This window comes from Scardinius erythrophthalmus, assembly GCF_964197995.2.
Source record: "Scardinius erythrophthalmus genome assembly, chromosome: 15".
NCBI classification, from domain to species: Eukaryota; Metazoa; Chordata; class Actinopteri; order Cypriniformes; family Leuciscidae; genus Scardinius; species Scardinius erythrophthalmus.
In genome coordinates this window covers 25903731-25919782 of record NC_138235.1, presented here as the reverse complement: position 1 = coordinate 25919782, position 16052 = coordinate 25903731, and the positions used below count along the sequence as shown (strand labels likewise).

General features: G+C 37.1%; 1 protein-coding gene across 2 annotated transcripts in view; it reads left to right on the top strand.

Annotated features, from left to right (window-relative positions):
* syt6a (synaptotagmin VIa) overlaps nucleotides 1-16052 on the top strand; it is a gene marked incomplete at its 5' end in the record, with an annotated part of 56289 nt that overhangs the window by 29997 nt on the left and 10240 nt on the right. For both annotated transcript variants that reach the window (XM_081385756.1, XM_081385757.1), the window contains 2 exons: nucleotides 6121-6505; nucleotides 10443-11001. In XM_081385756.1, the coding sequence (XP_081241882.1) occupies nucleotides 6121-6505; nucleotides 10443-11001 (944 nt within the window). The remainder of the gene's footprint in view (nucleotides 1-6120; nucleotides 6506-10442; nucleotides 11002-16052) is intronic.

Genomic DNA, 16052 nt, shown 5'->3' with positions numbered 1-16052 from the left:
CATAAGCTATTTCTCAGCCTTTGACTCAGTTTTTAATTGCATAAAACACTTTTTTCAAAACACTACACACAATTCTCTACTTAAAACACAAAGATCTATCAGGAAGAAACTTGCTTTCCTTTTCCAAACACAACCAATCAAAATGCTACACTTATTCATGAGGTCACACACACACACACACACACACACACTCCTCATATGTGCAAACACGAATTGCTTAATTGATCACTAACCAATCACTGCTTTACTGTAGTATAGGCCTAAAAAGGTCAAAGGTCAGATGATCTGTTTTGAACAATGGATTCCTGGGACCCCCCGTGGTTTTGTTGTACGCTACTGTAAACTACAATAATGTTAGGCCTAATAAATATTTTGGTAACGCTTTAGATTACAGCCCGGAAAGTACTGCGTAATTAAAATGAAATTACAGTGTAACTTTCGGTAATTACAGTGTACCTATAAAGTACTTACGTGTAAGTATAGGGGAACAATATGTAAAGTTTTGGGAATAAAGGGGTAACAACCAGGAAAATAACAAATTATTTAGGCAAATTATTTAAATCTTACTTTTGGGAGCAATTTAGTGAGTACATACACTGCACCTTTTTGTAATAATAGTGTATAAAAATACATAAAGGCTTTTTTTTAATTATTGGGTACATATCAGTGCATTTTATAAAGTAGGCTAATTTGTTATTATTGCAAAGGTGCACTGATTAAGTTTCAAGGCAAGTAAAACTATTGCAACTTTTTTTTTTTTTAATGCTGGGTAAATATACTGTTGTTCCATGTAGTTACAGGGTAAGTATGACATTGCGGGCTGTAAATTAAAGTGGGGCTTCTTACCCTCTTGTTCCATGTAGTTACAGGGTAAGTATGACATTGCGGGCTGTAAATTAAAGTGGTGCTTCTTACCCTCTTGTTCCATGTAGTTACAGGGTAAGTATGACATTGCGGGCTGTAAATTAAAGTGGGGCTTCTTACCCTCTTGTTTCATGTAGTTACAGGGTAAGTATGACATTGCGGGCTGTAAATTAAAGTGGGGCTTCTTACCCTCTTGTTCCATGTAGTTACAGGGTAAGTATGACATTGCGGGCTGTAAATTAAAGTGGTGCTTCTTACCCTCTTGTTCCATGTAGTTACAGGGTAAGTATGACATTGCGGGCTGTAAATTAAAGTGGGGCTTCTTACCCTCTTGTTCCATGTAGTTACAGGGTAAGTATGACATTGCGGGCTGTAAATTAAAGTGGGGCTTCTTACCCTCTTGTTCCATGTAGTTACAGGGTAAGTATGACATTGCGGGCTGTAAATTAAAGTGGTGCTTCTTACCCTCTTGTTCCATGTAGTTACAGGGTAAGTATGACATTGCGGGCTGTAAATTAAAGTGGGGCTTCTTACCCTCTTGTTTCATGTAGGTACAGGGTAAGTACAATAAAAACACATGTACACGCACACAATCTGATATCACTCCGAAAACTTTATTTGAAAAACAACTTATTTCAAAACGGATTTACAGCACTTTGTTTCTCTTGCTTGGTTTCCTCCTCCTCTTGTTCCTCTTCTTCTTTTTCTTTCTTTCCACTGATAAATCTTAAGAAGGAATCCCATCATGACATGTCTCTTGCTATTCTGTAATATGTGTTAAAAGAAAATACAGTACAGAAATGTCCTCACCATTTACTCATCTTTTACCCTCATGTCATCCGAGATGTATACGAATTTCCTTCTTCAGATTAACACAAACAAAAGTTTTTCGAAAAATAAATAATCTCTGTGAATGCATAGGCTAATGCAAGCTCATGTGTTCCTAAAAGTTGACAACAGCACATACAACAATAACTACAGTAATCCATACGACCCCAATGGATGAATCAATGTCTTCTGAAGTGAAACGATAAGCGTTTGTAAGAAAAATACCTAATATTTTACATTTTTAAACTGTAGACTATCGCTTCCGACCAACTGTCACCTGCGCGTTCATGAGAGGGTTGAGTAAAGCGTGACGTAAGCGCACAGAAAAACCGAATGTCGAATTATTTTTTTATTTTTTATGTTTTTATTATTGCTCACAACAAAATACAAACAATAACAGATAATAATAATGAAAAACAAACCATGCAGAAGAACAGACACCAGTTCTCGCGCAAGTTTCACATCAAACTCCCGCGAGAATGCAATGAACGCTTAAAGCTTCACCAAACGCGAAGCCAAGCCATTCAAGCCGACTCTCATGCACTCGCTGGTGACAGTTGGTCGGTAGCGAAAAGATGAGTAAATTATGAGAACATTTCTGGGTGTACTGTATTTTCTTTTAATACATAATACAGAATAGAAAAAGACTCCTTAAGATTAGGCTAATCAGTGGAACGATAGAAAAAGAAGAGGAGGACCAAGAGGAGGAGGAAGCCATGCAAGAGAAACAAAAAAGGACAAAACATGCTACTTTCTTTCAGGACTTTAGTATTTGAAATGAAAAGTTGATTTTAAAAAAAAATAATAAAGAATAAGAAGTGTAACATGTTGTAAATCTGTTTTGAAATAAGTTGTTTTTCGAATAAAGGTTTTCCAAGTGATATCAGATTGTGTGTGTGTACATGAGTTTTTATTGTACTTACCCTGTAACTACATGAAACAAGAGGGTAAGAAGCACCACTTTAATTTACAGCCCGCAATGTCATACTTACCCTGTAACTACATGAAACAAGAGGGTAAGAAGCACCACTTTAATTTACAGCCCGCAATGTCATACTTACCCTGTAACTACATGAAACAAAAGGGTAAGAAGCACCACTTTAATTTACAGCCCGCAATGTCATACTTACCCTGTAACTAAACAAGAGGGTAAGAAGCGCCACTTTAATTTACAGCCCGCAATGTCATACTTACCCTGTAACTAAACAAGAGGGTAAGAAGCGCCACTTTAATTTACAGCCCGCAATGTCATACTTACCCTGTAACTACATGGAATACTTACAGTCTAAATAATTTGCCTAAATAATTTGTTATTTTCCTGTTTATTACCCCTTTATTCCCAAAACTTTACATATTATTCCCCTATGCTTACACGTACGTACTTTATAGGTACACTGTAATTACCGAAAGTTACACTGTAATTTCATTTTAATTACGCAGTACTTTCCGGGCTGTAATCTAAAGCGTTACCAATATTTTCTGTTTCTACATTGCATTGGTGTTTACAGTGTACTTGTTACATCAGATTACTTTCACTGTAGAACATTGTATTGAAATGTAGATATAAGCCTATGAAAGACCAAAGAGCTTTAGATTTAGAACAACAGTGTAGTATATCCAAAAATGTACTATTATGAAAGAAGTGTTTGCCATTTGATGCAAATGCTTCATTCTGACTTGTGTTTATGGCATTTTGAATGCAGTGTTACATTTTGAAGGAGATGTGAGGCATTTTGCATTTTGTGTGTGCAGTTTGGGGAATTGTGTGTAGAGTTTTGAAAAAAGGAGACATAGTTTTGAAAACGTGTGTAAGCAGTTGGAAAAAACTGTAAAATGGATTAGGAAATTATAATAATTAACAGATAATTACCCTTTTTATGACAAGGATAGTATAGATCATGTTGTAAAATGTAATTTGGTACAACACAAGTCCCTAAAACTTGATAATGAATAAATAATGAATAAATATGAATAAATAATGTTATTTGGAAATATATTTGATTTTGTGTGTGTGTGTGTGTGTGTGTGTGTGTGTGTGTGTGTGTGTGTGTGTGTGTGTGTGTGTGTGTGTGTGTGTGTGTGTGTGTGTGTGTGTGTGTGTGTAAAATTACAGTAATACATATGTATGAATTAATATTTCATGATATTTGAAAAAATACTTTTACAAAAAATATAGATATATTTAAATATATATATTTGAAAGCAATGATTACACTCACATGCAGTGAAGCTACAAGATAACATGTCATTGACCCTAGATTAGGCTTTTGACTTTAATCCAAGAAAAGATGAGCTTTTTTGACAAATTATCGCACTAACCACCTGAAACTTTATGGCTTCCCTCTGTCTTGGACAGGCCTGAGAAAAACATTTGGTGACTGACTGATTGCATTTATGAACCATTATATGCATGGATCATTAGCTGAGTATTATAACCAGAGCTGTGTGAAAGTCATGCTGGTTGGCAACCAGGTCCATGGGGAGTCACAATGTCACACTGTATGGATTCATTACCCATATCTCAATGGGTGGAAGCTCATTGCTTTACTGTCTTCTGTATTGCTTTCTTCATGCTGATTTACAGCCAAATCATCATTAATGTCCAGTATGCATGCCATATAGCCGCATTATTTATTTTTGGATGTGAAAAGGATCAAATTGGCATTCATATACATTTTATCAAAAAAAAAAAATTACACATGACTAAAATACTGTTTAACCCCACCACGAAACTTCCACACTAACTTGACATTATCAGGCCTGTCCAGCTGTACAGGCAAGCCAGACTGATTAGAAATCAAAAGACAACAGTGGCAAACCAGTGGGAGCCACATTTCGGAGTCTGGATCATTTCAGTTGACAAACCAGAAGCTATGGCAGCGTTTGAAAGTGAAAATCCTCTGAACACATAAATCCCTGGACCTAGAAATTTCATATCCACTCGGGATAAACCCTGAGCCCTTCAAATGGACATTTTAGAGAAAGCAGTTTACACAGTTTACAGAACCCCTTGACAGCTTATTCACACGAAATGGGAAACTTCAGCAAATATACGGCTTGTAACATATTAGAAAATTTAGAGAAGCTATGATGCAACAACAACAACAAAAAACGTTAAACCAGTATTTTTTCTTATTTCATCTAAACATCCTTAAAATAAGATTGTGTTTATGCTTGGAGAAAAATAGTTTTCTCAAGTAAACTTAAATATTTTTGTAAGGTTATTTACATATTTTTAAGAAAGATACATTTGTATTTGCGATGAGCATCAAATCAGCTTATTAGAATGATTTCTAAAGGATCATGTGACTCTGAATACTGGAGTAATGATTCTTCATTTTAAAATATAATCAAATAGAAAACAGTTCTTTAATATTGTAATAATATTTCTGTTTTTACTGTATTTTGATCAAATAAATGCAGCCTTGGTGGGCATAAGAGACTTATTTTTGATAACAAAAGAATCTCTTGCAAACTTTTGACAAGTACTGTATAAAGTATTTTTAAAAATATTATTATTAAGTCTTGATTCATTTCTCCTGTTCTGACCTTGAGTCTTTCTTTACTTGGTATTGTGTGCTTACAGTAATGACAAATGACTTGGAAAGGAATGAGGAACTGACTGAAGAACAAAAGTTGTAAAATACTCCAAATTAGACGTGGCCCCAAGCCCTTTGAACTGTCAGTAGAGATTTATATTCCATTTGAGCAAGGACACATTGTACGTTCCTCAGGAAGCCCAGGGAGATCTCAGCATGCATTATTTCAAATAAATCAAACCGGTTGAAGCAGTGGGCGGAGAGCGTTCATACAACTGTTTGGAGAAAAAAAAAACATAATCAGCGTTTCTCACTATAAAAACACATCTCAGACAGAAAATAAAAATGAATTCAGCCGCCTCAATGGTATTGCTCGAAAACCTATATAGAGCTCCCACACAAAATGACAACTCTCCCTTTTATTTTACATTATTGTTTACACGGTGCTTGTCAGCAGTCTTGGAGCTTCTCCAGTCTGTTTGTTCTTTTGCAAGCAAATTCTCTGTAATCGTGAAGAAATGAGTTTGATCTTGCTTTCCGCCTACATGCGTAAGAGCCATTGATGGGTGGAAAGCGTCGCAGTGAGAGCACTTGATATTGCTGCGGCATCTTCCGCTAGCATTGTTCCCTTGGAAATAGATTATGGCCTTGTATCTGCGATAACTTTAATTACATTTCATCATTTCTGCACTGTGTGTTTGTGAGTGTGTGCGTGGTATCGAATTCAGGGATTCAGGGAACCCATGGATCTTTAGATGAGTAATATTAATACAAGTCATTGCTCATTTGAACCTTCTTGAAACTAATGCACTTCTCTTTCTGTCTGTCTCACTGTTTCGACCATCTGTTTGTCCATATTGTGCGGCCCATCACTTCCGCCCGGCTGTAGACATCACTGTTGGCCTCCCCATCGGTGTGATAATAGCGTGTGGCCTGGCGCTGCTGTTGCTCTCCTCATTTGTCTCCTGGAGGCTGTGCTGGGTTCCTTGGAGGAACAAAGCCCTCTCGTCAAGTTCTGCGGTCCTCGCCCCTGACGACTGCCCCTCACTTCATTTGCCGTCTCTCCTGCCCAGTCCTCAGCCATCCGAGGTCGCCATGGCGACTGAAAAGGAGAAGTATTCTATGGCGTCGATGGGCTTCCTGGAGGCAGCTGTTAAAATAAGCCGCACGTCTCCCGATATCCCCGCCGAGGTGCAGCTCTCCATGAGGGAGCACTTTTTGCGCCGTACACAGCGTATGCAGAGACAGACCACAGAGCCTGCGTCATCCACCAGGTAACAGAGCCAAAAAGCATCTAGGAACTCACACTTACACTACCCTTCAAAAGTTTGGGGTCGGTGAGATAATGTTTTCCTAAAAGACGACTGCGTTTTTTTGATCAAAATGCAGTAAAAGCAGGAATCTTGGGAAATATTTTTAAAACAACTGTGATGAAAAGTTTTTTTCCTGCAGCCATTATTCATTCTTCAGTGTCACATGGTCCTTCAGAAATCATTTTAAGATGCTGATTTGCTGCTAAAGAAACATTTCTTATTAAAAGTCAAACTTACCCCAAACGTTTGAACAAAATTGTTGTCATTGGCTAATTGTGATTAATGAATTGAATGTTGATAAATGTTCAATATTAAAGGTATTTGTGGACAGTGAGTAAAAAATGTACATGTTTTTGTGATTGTATTTTAATATATATATATATTTTTTTTAATTGTCAAAGTTATTTAAAGGATTAGTTCACCCAAAATTCTGTCATTAATTACTCAACTTCATGTCGTTCCAAACCCGTAAGACCTTCGTTCATCTTCGGAACACAACTTATGATTTGTTTTATAAAATGAATGATGAAATACACGAGAATGCTTTTTGTGATCCAGCCAATACTGAGCCGGGGGGGGGGGGGATGTTTGCGCACAAAAAGTATTCTCGTGGCTTCATAACATTAAGGTTGAACCACTGTAGTCACATGGACTATTTTAACAATTTCTTTACTACCTTTCTGGGCCTTGAAAGTGATGATTGCATTCCAGTCTATGGCGGGGTCAGAAAGCTCTCAGATTTCATCAAAAATATCTTAATTTGTGTTCCGAAGATGAACCATTGCTTCCTGAGCAACAGACCACGGGTTGTCAAAATCAATACACAGAGCTCTCAGCCCATCACACTGAGCACGGGTGCACCACAAGGCTGTGTACTGAGTCCACTGTTATACACCCTTCTGACCAATGACTGCACTACAAAACACCAAAGCAACAGCATTGTGAAGTTTGCAGATGACACTACAGTGGTGGGGCTTAACATCAACAATGACGAAGTAGCATACAGGGATGAAGTGGACCAGCCTGGTGTGACTGCAATAATCTCGCCTTGAATGTCAACAAGACAAAAGAGATGATTGTTGACTTTAGACGATCCAAAGCCCCACACCAGCCCTTATCCATCAGAGGGCACAGAAGTCGAAACAACACAGAAGTTTAAATTCCTGGGCCTGCACATATCCAATGACCTCACGTGGTCATCAGTCAGTCATTTTTATTTATAGAGCACATTTAAAAAACACAGCTGTTGGCCAAAGTGCTGTACAAAGTGTAAATAGGTATCTTAATAAGTACACATAAAACACACAAATGAACAATACACTACAATTTATACCTCTAGGCCCACTTATGACCATAAGCAACAGTAAATAAGTGGGTTTTTGTATTTTGGTGCAGTCTTCATGTAAGATGGCAGATTGTTCCAAAGCTGTGGAGCGGCCACTGAAAAGGCACGATCTCCTTTCAGTTTTAAACGTGTCCTTGGAACAGTCAGCTGTAGACTACTGGTTGACCTAAGTTTTCTAAAAGCATTATGATGGGATGAAAGGAGATGTATGGAAGAGCCAGTCCATGCAATCCCTTATAAGCAAACAATAGTGTTTTGAACTCAATACAATGTTTAACTGGAAGCCAATGGAGAGAGAACAATTCTGGCGAAATATGTTCGCTTTTCCTTGTTCTTGTTAACAATCTTGCAGCAGCATTTTGAACTAGTTGAAGATGTGACAATATGTACTGTGAGACACCTAAGTATAGTACATTACAGTAGTCTATGGAAAACCTCCTCCTTAGTAAAGAAGGCCCAACAACGCTTGTATTTTCTAAGAAGGCTGAAGAGAGCAGGCACGACCCCCTCTATCCTCACTGCTCTCTACAGATGTGTCATTGAGAGTGTATCACGGTCTGTATGGAAACTGCTCTGCATCTGACAGGAAAGCCCTTCAGCGGGTAGTGAAGTCTGCACTGCGTATCACTGGGACCAGCCTTCCTGCTATTGAAGATCTTTACAACACAAGGTGTGTGAAAAAAGCAACCTCCATCTTGAAGGACTCCTCTCACCATTCCCACGGCGGCTGGAGGCGTGCCGTGTGGGCTGTGCTTACGCGCCGATAGCTAACAACACACAGACATTTGAAGCAGTTTTACTCACGGTTCCAACGCACGACCGTTAACCTTTATCGTTGGGACTGCTCCATCCTTAAGCATTAGACGATCTGCAAATCCGGCGTCGAAATGGGCCTTGTTTATAAAACAATCATCGTCGAAATGTACTAGCAGCGAGCACAGAGCTTTGATGGGCGTAGTGCTTTTGCTCTCTCGCTCGTCGTCGCTCTGGTCTACGGGTGCGCGCGCGCCCTTCCGGGAGAGTGCCCTTAGGACCCATATAAGGAAATTCCGCCCCATCTGACGTCACACATGCCCATACTCGAAAAAAACTTTCCGAAACTTGTGACATACCGGAAGGAGTATTTTTGGCACAGAAATACTCCATCAAACGTACAACTTCATTTTTGAAACTTTGTCCATGTTTAGCATGGGAATCCAACTCTTTAACAGTGTAAAAAAATCAGTATGCGTGAAATAGCATTTCACCCCCCCTTTAAGGGTTTGGAACAACATGAGGATGAGTAAGTAATGACAGATTTTTATTTTTTTATTTTTTGTGTGTGTGAACTAACCCTTTAATACAAAATCAGATGTATTCTACAGTATATATTCTGCAAGCATTTTAAAATAAGTTTAAAAGGGGAGCTTCTTGCCCAAGGTAAGAGTCATCTTACCCCTTTCATGACTTTCCGTGTATTGCAATAACAAAATTTCCTTTAATAATAAACAGGATGATGCATCATCATACTGTACATGCTAAAGTCATCTAAATATGTTCAAATGTAGCTGTAAATTCACACTGTATCTTTGATTAATGTTCAGCCTGCATGTCATTCGTCACATGCAGAACTGTATATACCTGAGGGAAATGCAGACTATGAATCAGACTGTCAGACCACCCTCCCTGTATTATTAGATCTGTGTAAACTTTCCTCTATTTCCAAGGTGGTTATTCCAGTATGGCTCAAAACATCAGTTACAGTCACCCCATTAGAGGATCTCATAAAGACATTACAGAACAGATGAATACTGACAACAGCAAGAGAAATGTAAACTTCTCAGACACATCATTTATATTTGAAAAGTATTGTTGATGATGCATAATATTTTAGAGGATTTTGAAGTCTTTCATCTGTGACTGCTTTGTTATTTTATCCCTTCAATAATGTATTTCAATATCACTCCAGGGTGAGTTTTTAATGTTAGCTGCTTCATAATCACTGGAACCAAGAGAAGCGCTGCTCATGCATGCTTGATTCATTTGGGCTTGTTCCAGGGACCTTAATTACGGCATAGAACTTGTCCACTCAAAATGTAATATGTCATGTACTATTTGCTCATTAAAGAGTAATATTTAATTTAGCTTCAGTATGTGGCTGCTTTTGAAGATTTCCACTGCTTTTTGTTACAGAGCATTCCTAGAGATCAGCCTGACAGGGAAATATTGAGTTTTATTAATATTAAATAGTATGCACTACAGTTGAATTAACTACACCAGAATTAATTTTAACACCCGGTCTCCTTTTGAGAACAGCTGTTACATTACGGATGAAACAGTTGCTTTCATGGTATTGAGGTTTGTCTTCACTATAGAATTGTGACAAACCTCAAGTGTATATAACAATATTATACATAATGTATAGTCTATGAATTATGCAAGTGACATATCAGTAGGATTTCAGATTTTAGTTACAAAACCTTGCCTTGGGCTGTTCAGTTTTTAATTCAACTTTTTCCAAACATCATCAAATCCCTCATGTTACTCTTTCTCTCCTTTATCTCATTTTTTCAGGCATAGTTCCTTCAAACGTCACCTTCCCCGTCAAATGCAGGTTGGAAGTCTGGACCTGGGAGATGATTATGATGTGGATGAGCAGCCAACCAGCATTGGCCGTATCAAGCCTGAACTCTACAAGCAGATGACCACAGAGAACGACGACTCCGACAATAGTAAAGGCGGCAAAAACTGTGGCAAGATCAACTTTTCTCTCCGCTATGACTATGAGAATGAGATGATACTTGTCAAGATACTCAAGGCATTTGATCTACCAGCCAAGGATCTTTGCGGCAGCTCCGACCCCTATGTCAAGATCTACCTGCTTCCTGATCGGCAGCAGAAGTTCCAGACACGAGTCCATCGTAAAACGCTCAACCCCACGTTTGACGAGTCCTTCCAGTTTCCGGTACCCTATGATGAGCTTCCCGCCAGGAAGCTCCATCTGAGCGTTTTTGACTTCGACCGGTTCTCACGGCACGATATGATTGGGGAGGTCATATTGGACAATCTGTTAGAAGTGTCTGATCTCTCGAGGGAAACCTCCATCTGGAGAGACATTCAGTACGCGACCACTGTAAGAGAACCTTGCCGCTCTCTCTTCTCTTGATGTGTTTGCCAAATCGTGAAATTCTGCTGGATTTTAAGACAATTTTTTTATGGGGAGAGGTGCATGATGAGGATGCTCATATATGTATTGATCACATATTGATCAGATCTGGAAATGAATATACAGTGGGTTACAAAAATCTGAGACCACTAGTTAAAAAAAAAAAAAAACTATAATTTTTTTATTGCAAATTTAAATATGAGCATAACAATTTGAGTAAAAAGTGTTCACAATGTTTTAGTAGTTGGTTTGAGAACATCTGACCATGAGTAAAAAACTGTTCACATGATCAGTGTCACAAATTAGCTTTTTTTGATAGTGACCAAATCTAAAAAATAAAATAATAATAATAATTAATTGTTAATTTTATATTTTAACGGCAATAAAAAAGGTTAAATTAGATTATAATATTTTATATTATTATATCATAAAATTTTATATTACTGTATTTGAACAGAACAAACAGTTGAAAAAAATATATATATAAAGAAAAATATTTTATTCAGCAAGGATGAATTCAATTGATCAAAAGTAATAATATTTACAATATAAAATTTACTTACAATATGTTTACAAAAAAATCTAAATGTGTTTACAATATGTTTACATCTGTTTTCCAAATTATGTTCTTTTGAACTTTTGACTCATCAAAGAATCCTAAAAATTGTATCAAGGTTCCCTTTAAAAATATTAAGCAGCACAGCAAATCAGTAAATTAGAATGATTTCTGAAGGATCATGTGACACTGAAGATTCTAATGATGCTGAAAATTCAGCTTTGCATTACAGGAATTAATTATATTTTAAAACATTAAAATAGAACACAGTTCTTTTAAACTGTAATAATATTTGAATCAAATAAATGCAGCCTTGGTGAGCATAAAAAATTTATTTTAAAAATATAAAAATCGTACAGATAAAATGTATTAATTGTAGTCTCAAATTTTTGGACCCCACTGCACCACATGACGTTATAAGTCATCCAGGTCATCTACAACATTCTAGACACTATAGTTTCATTTTTGTTGGTAAGAGAAGGAAGGATGGATGCTGAAACCTTAGCAAGTACACTTGATTTTGCACCGGTCAGACAGTTTGTGTTTAGTGTAGATTAGAAAATAAATTAATTCTAAATAACAAGGCCATTAGATGGCGACTAAGGTATGTGAATTACCTGTTGGGTTATTGACATAGTCTGTTAAAATGCAGACACAATATTCAACACTGTGCTATACACCTGCTTACACCAAGACAGACGAATTAATGAGAGTTCAGGGATCTACCCTCATTAACACACAGATAAGGTAGTAATTGACACATGGAGATGACTGACACAGGCTGATTGTGTGGACAAAGTAATTGCCTAATTTTTGTAAAGGGCCCTAATAAGAGGTACTGCCAATCACAGCATAATATTAATATTGAAGTTAACCTCCAAAATAGCTTCTGAGGTCATCTGAGGTTTGCTGATTACTCCTTAACGGCAGGCAATACTCCTCGACGAGTCTTATTTCTCTCTGTTTTCTAGATTTACAGCTATCCTCAGAGGAGCAATTCAATAAACCTGTGGTTATTGCTTTCGTGGCAGGAGGCCGGCTGCCCCTTCAACAATAGCACACGTTCTGTTGTACTTGGCAGGAGATTTGAATCTGGAACTCAATGCACTTATTTCAAAACTCAAAAAACTATTATGTTCTTTTTTCCTTTACACACAAAATGGATGTTATGCTAACATCCTGCTCTTTTCCATACACTACAAGTTAATAATGACAATAGGGACTCTCACGCTCATAAAATGACAAAAAGCAACAAATAATTAACATAAAAGTGGTCCATATGAATCAAGTCTTCTGAAGCTATACAAAAACGTAGTACGCAGTTTGGTTATGTGCATATTCAAATTTGTGTTGTTATTCAATTATGTAGTTTTAATTTGTGCATTTGTCAAAATTTGGTGTCGCAAATGGTTCCAAGACAAAAGAACCAATGGCTTTTGAAATCACTGACGTCAAACATGGTGTGACATGTCTTGACATGCCATATTTAAATATACGTGAGTGTGCATGAGATTTCAGACCTATAACAGATGAGAGGATTATACAGTATGTGAAAAATAACTCACAATAATAAGTTGTTCACAATAATTTTGCTCTTTTTCATACAAAAAGCTATTGATTGCTTGGGATAAGAAACTTATTTTCTTTGTAAGAAAAAGAGCATAAAAATACAGCTAAACTCCTGCTTTTACATTTCATGGAAGAAGGATTTTACCAATGAATAACAATAGGCTAAATGTATCCGAGAAATGGTCTCATTTTTTTTTACATAAACTTGAACACATTCACTGTATTCACACATTGTTACTCCTCTGGAAATCAGACATAATTTAGTAAGCTTGATTACTTGACTTTTTAACATGTGCCATATTGTTCAGTAATAGTCAATTTATTTAAGAAGGATTTTACCAATGAATAACAATAGGCTAAATGTATCCGAGAAATGGTCTCATTTTTTTTACATAAACTTGAACACATTCACTGTATTCACACATTGTTACTCCTCTGGAAATCAGACATAATTTAGTAAGCTTGATTACTTGACTTTTTAACATGTGCCATATTGTTCAGTAATAGTCAATTTATTTACTTAAAGTTTACTTGCTTTACAAATTTTCTTTCTGTCAAGCTGTCATTTTGAACATCCATCAGTTCACTTTAAAAAGTCCCTATATGATACTTAAGTGCAAACTACAAATAATCACCTTAGAGGGCTAGAGAGACATTAAGCCACAAGTAGGGGAGTCATGGGATATGTCTGTCAGAGAGAGGCTTATTGAGCTCATTTAAAGGGATTAATTTTTACACCAGTCTTAATACTGCTGAGATGATGACGCTAACACGCTAACTCTAACTTCCTTTGCATCGCATGTGCTTAACTTTCAGACAAAGTGGGTGGTCTTAATGTCTAAAAATTCCACTGTTCCAATGCATTGCCTTATTTTTGTTGGATAGGCCTATACACTTGTTTTATCCTGATCTAAAAGCAACCTGATATGCTTGGATCAGCTGGAATGGAAATGATGGACCTCATGCCCTGGTGGAAAGGCCGAAATGTTTTGGAGTGTTGACGTTTAATTAACAGTTTGCTGGAGTGGCGTCCAGGAGAGCTTGTGGCTTGGAGAATAGCAACAACTAATTGGTCACTGTGGCTATATCTGTCCAAACAGTTCTCCCCTAGACCTCGATCTTAAGTCAAAGGCTTATTAAACCCAACCGTCATAGTCAAAAATAAATACCTTCTTGCAGTACTAACTAGCTTTTAGCATACCCAACAAATTTAAAGTGACTGTATTGATCGTATTGATGCAGAATTTTTCTCTATTCAGCCACTGTGCAGATTGGAAAGTAAATAATTACTGATTATCAACACTGTTACAAGGATTCGTCCTCCAAAGATTTGTCTCCAAAACATAGATTCGTTCACAAAAGAAACACCGCTAGTGACAAGTAGTCATAGCATTGGTAAGTCTGTATGGAAGCCTGTTTCCGCCACATTAAAAAAAGAATGGTTTGGTAAATTAAAACACAAAATGTCATAATGAGATATAAGTTGAAATAATTATGAAAAAGAGTTGAAATTTTGACTGTCATAAGATTTTTTAATCTCATAATTTAGACTTTTTATTGTATGTAATATTATGATTTTTTTTTTTTTTTTTTTGCTTAATGTCATAATTTTGACTTTTAGTCTCATAATTATGTCTTAGTATCTCATAATTAAAGGTGCTCTAAGCCAGTGGTTCCCAACCTTTTTCCTTGGGGCCCCCCCATGTACATATTTAACAATCCGTGGACCCCCCCCCCCCATATATATATATATATATATATATATATATATAGATATATTAGGGGTTTAACGGTTCACAAAATTCACGGTTCGGTTCGATATGGTACACTTGTGTCACAGTTCGGTTCGGTACGTTTTTGATACAGCAAAAAGAAAGAAATGCCAGAGAAATTTCCTTGATTTGATTTTTTTAATTCTTTTTTTTTTATTAAAACTAACATCATAAAGTATGATTTTTTTTTTTTTTTTTTTTACTTTGAGCAATTCTAGAGCTATAATTCACTCTTCTTATGAGCATATAAAACAAAACAGCTCCTTGGAAAAAATTAAAAGTAATATTGTAGTAGTTATAAACAAAGGTTTATTTTATTTCAGATTAACATTTGAGGGCAGCAATTGTATTCATAATGTAAAAATAAAACCGATGTAATGTTACTTGAAGGCATTATAGCCTATTCCTGTCAAACTTCCATGGGTGCAGTTAGTGTTCCTACAGTAAATCCATGGTGAATGTTGCAGATCTGTGGACACTGTTTCTTCCAGGTTTCCACGTCAGCGCTGTTTGATCCGTTAATAACGGAGAAATGTGAATGTTTCTCACTAGATCTCGCAGCGATGTTATTACTTCAGTGGCGATTTGAAATGCTTTATTTACTGGATCTCTTATTAGCGCTGTGTAGTAACAGTGTCGCATGATCACGATCGGCTCGCGCTGCACTGGTCCAAACTGATAAACGGTCCTTCAACCACACAATAACGAGCAGTTTCGTTCCGCTTACATTACGTTTGCCATTTGATGTTGGACAATGTTGTGGTCTCGCTGGCGTTTCTTACATTATGAGCGCGCTTGCCACGCGCAACGCTCCTATACATTTGAAATAACGAAATTGTAATTGAAATTCACCTCAAAACATATCCGATCCCGCGCCCCCCCTGTGAACTCTGGCGCCCCCCTAAGGGGGGCGCGGACCCCAGGTTGGGAACCAATGCTCTAAGCGATGTCACGCGTTTTTTAGGCCAAAACATTTTTTGTCACATACAGCAAACATCTCCTCACTATACGCTAGCTGCCTGTCTCCTGAACACACTGTTAAAAAAATGAGGTTTCTGTAGACACCCCAGGCTCCACAAATGTCAAGAAAAGCGAACTGGGCTAACCCGCACCACGAAACA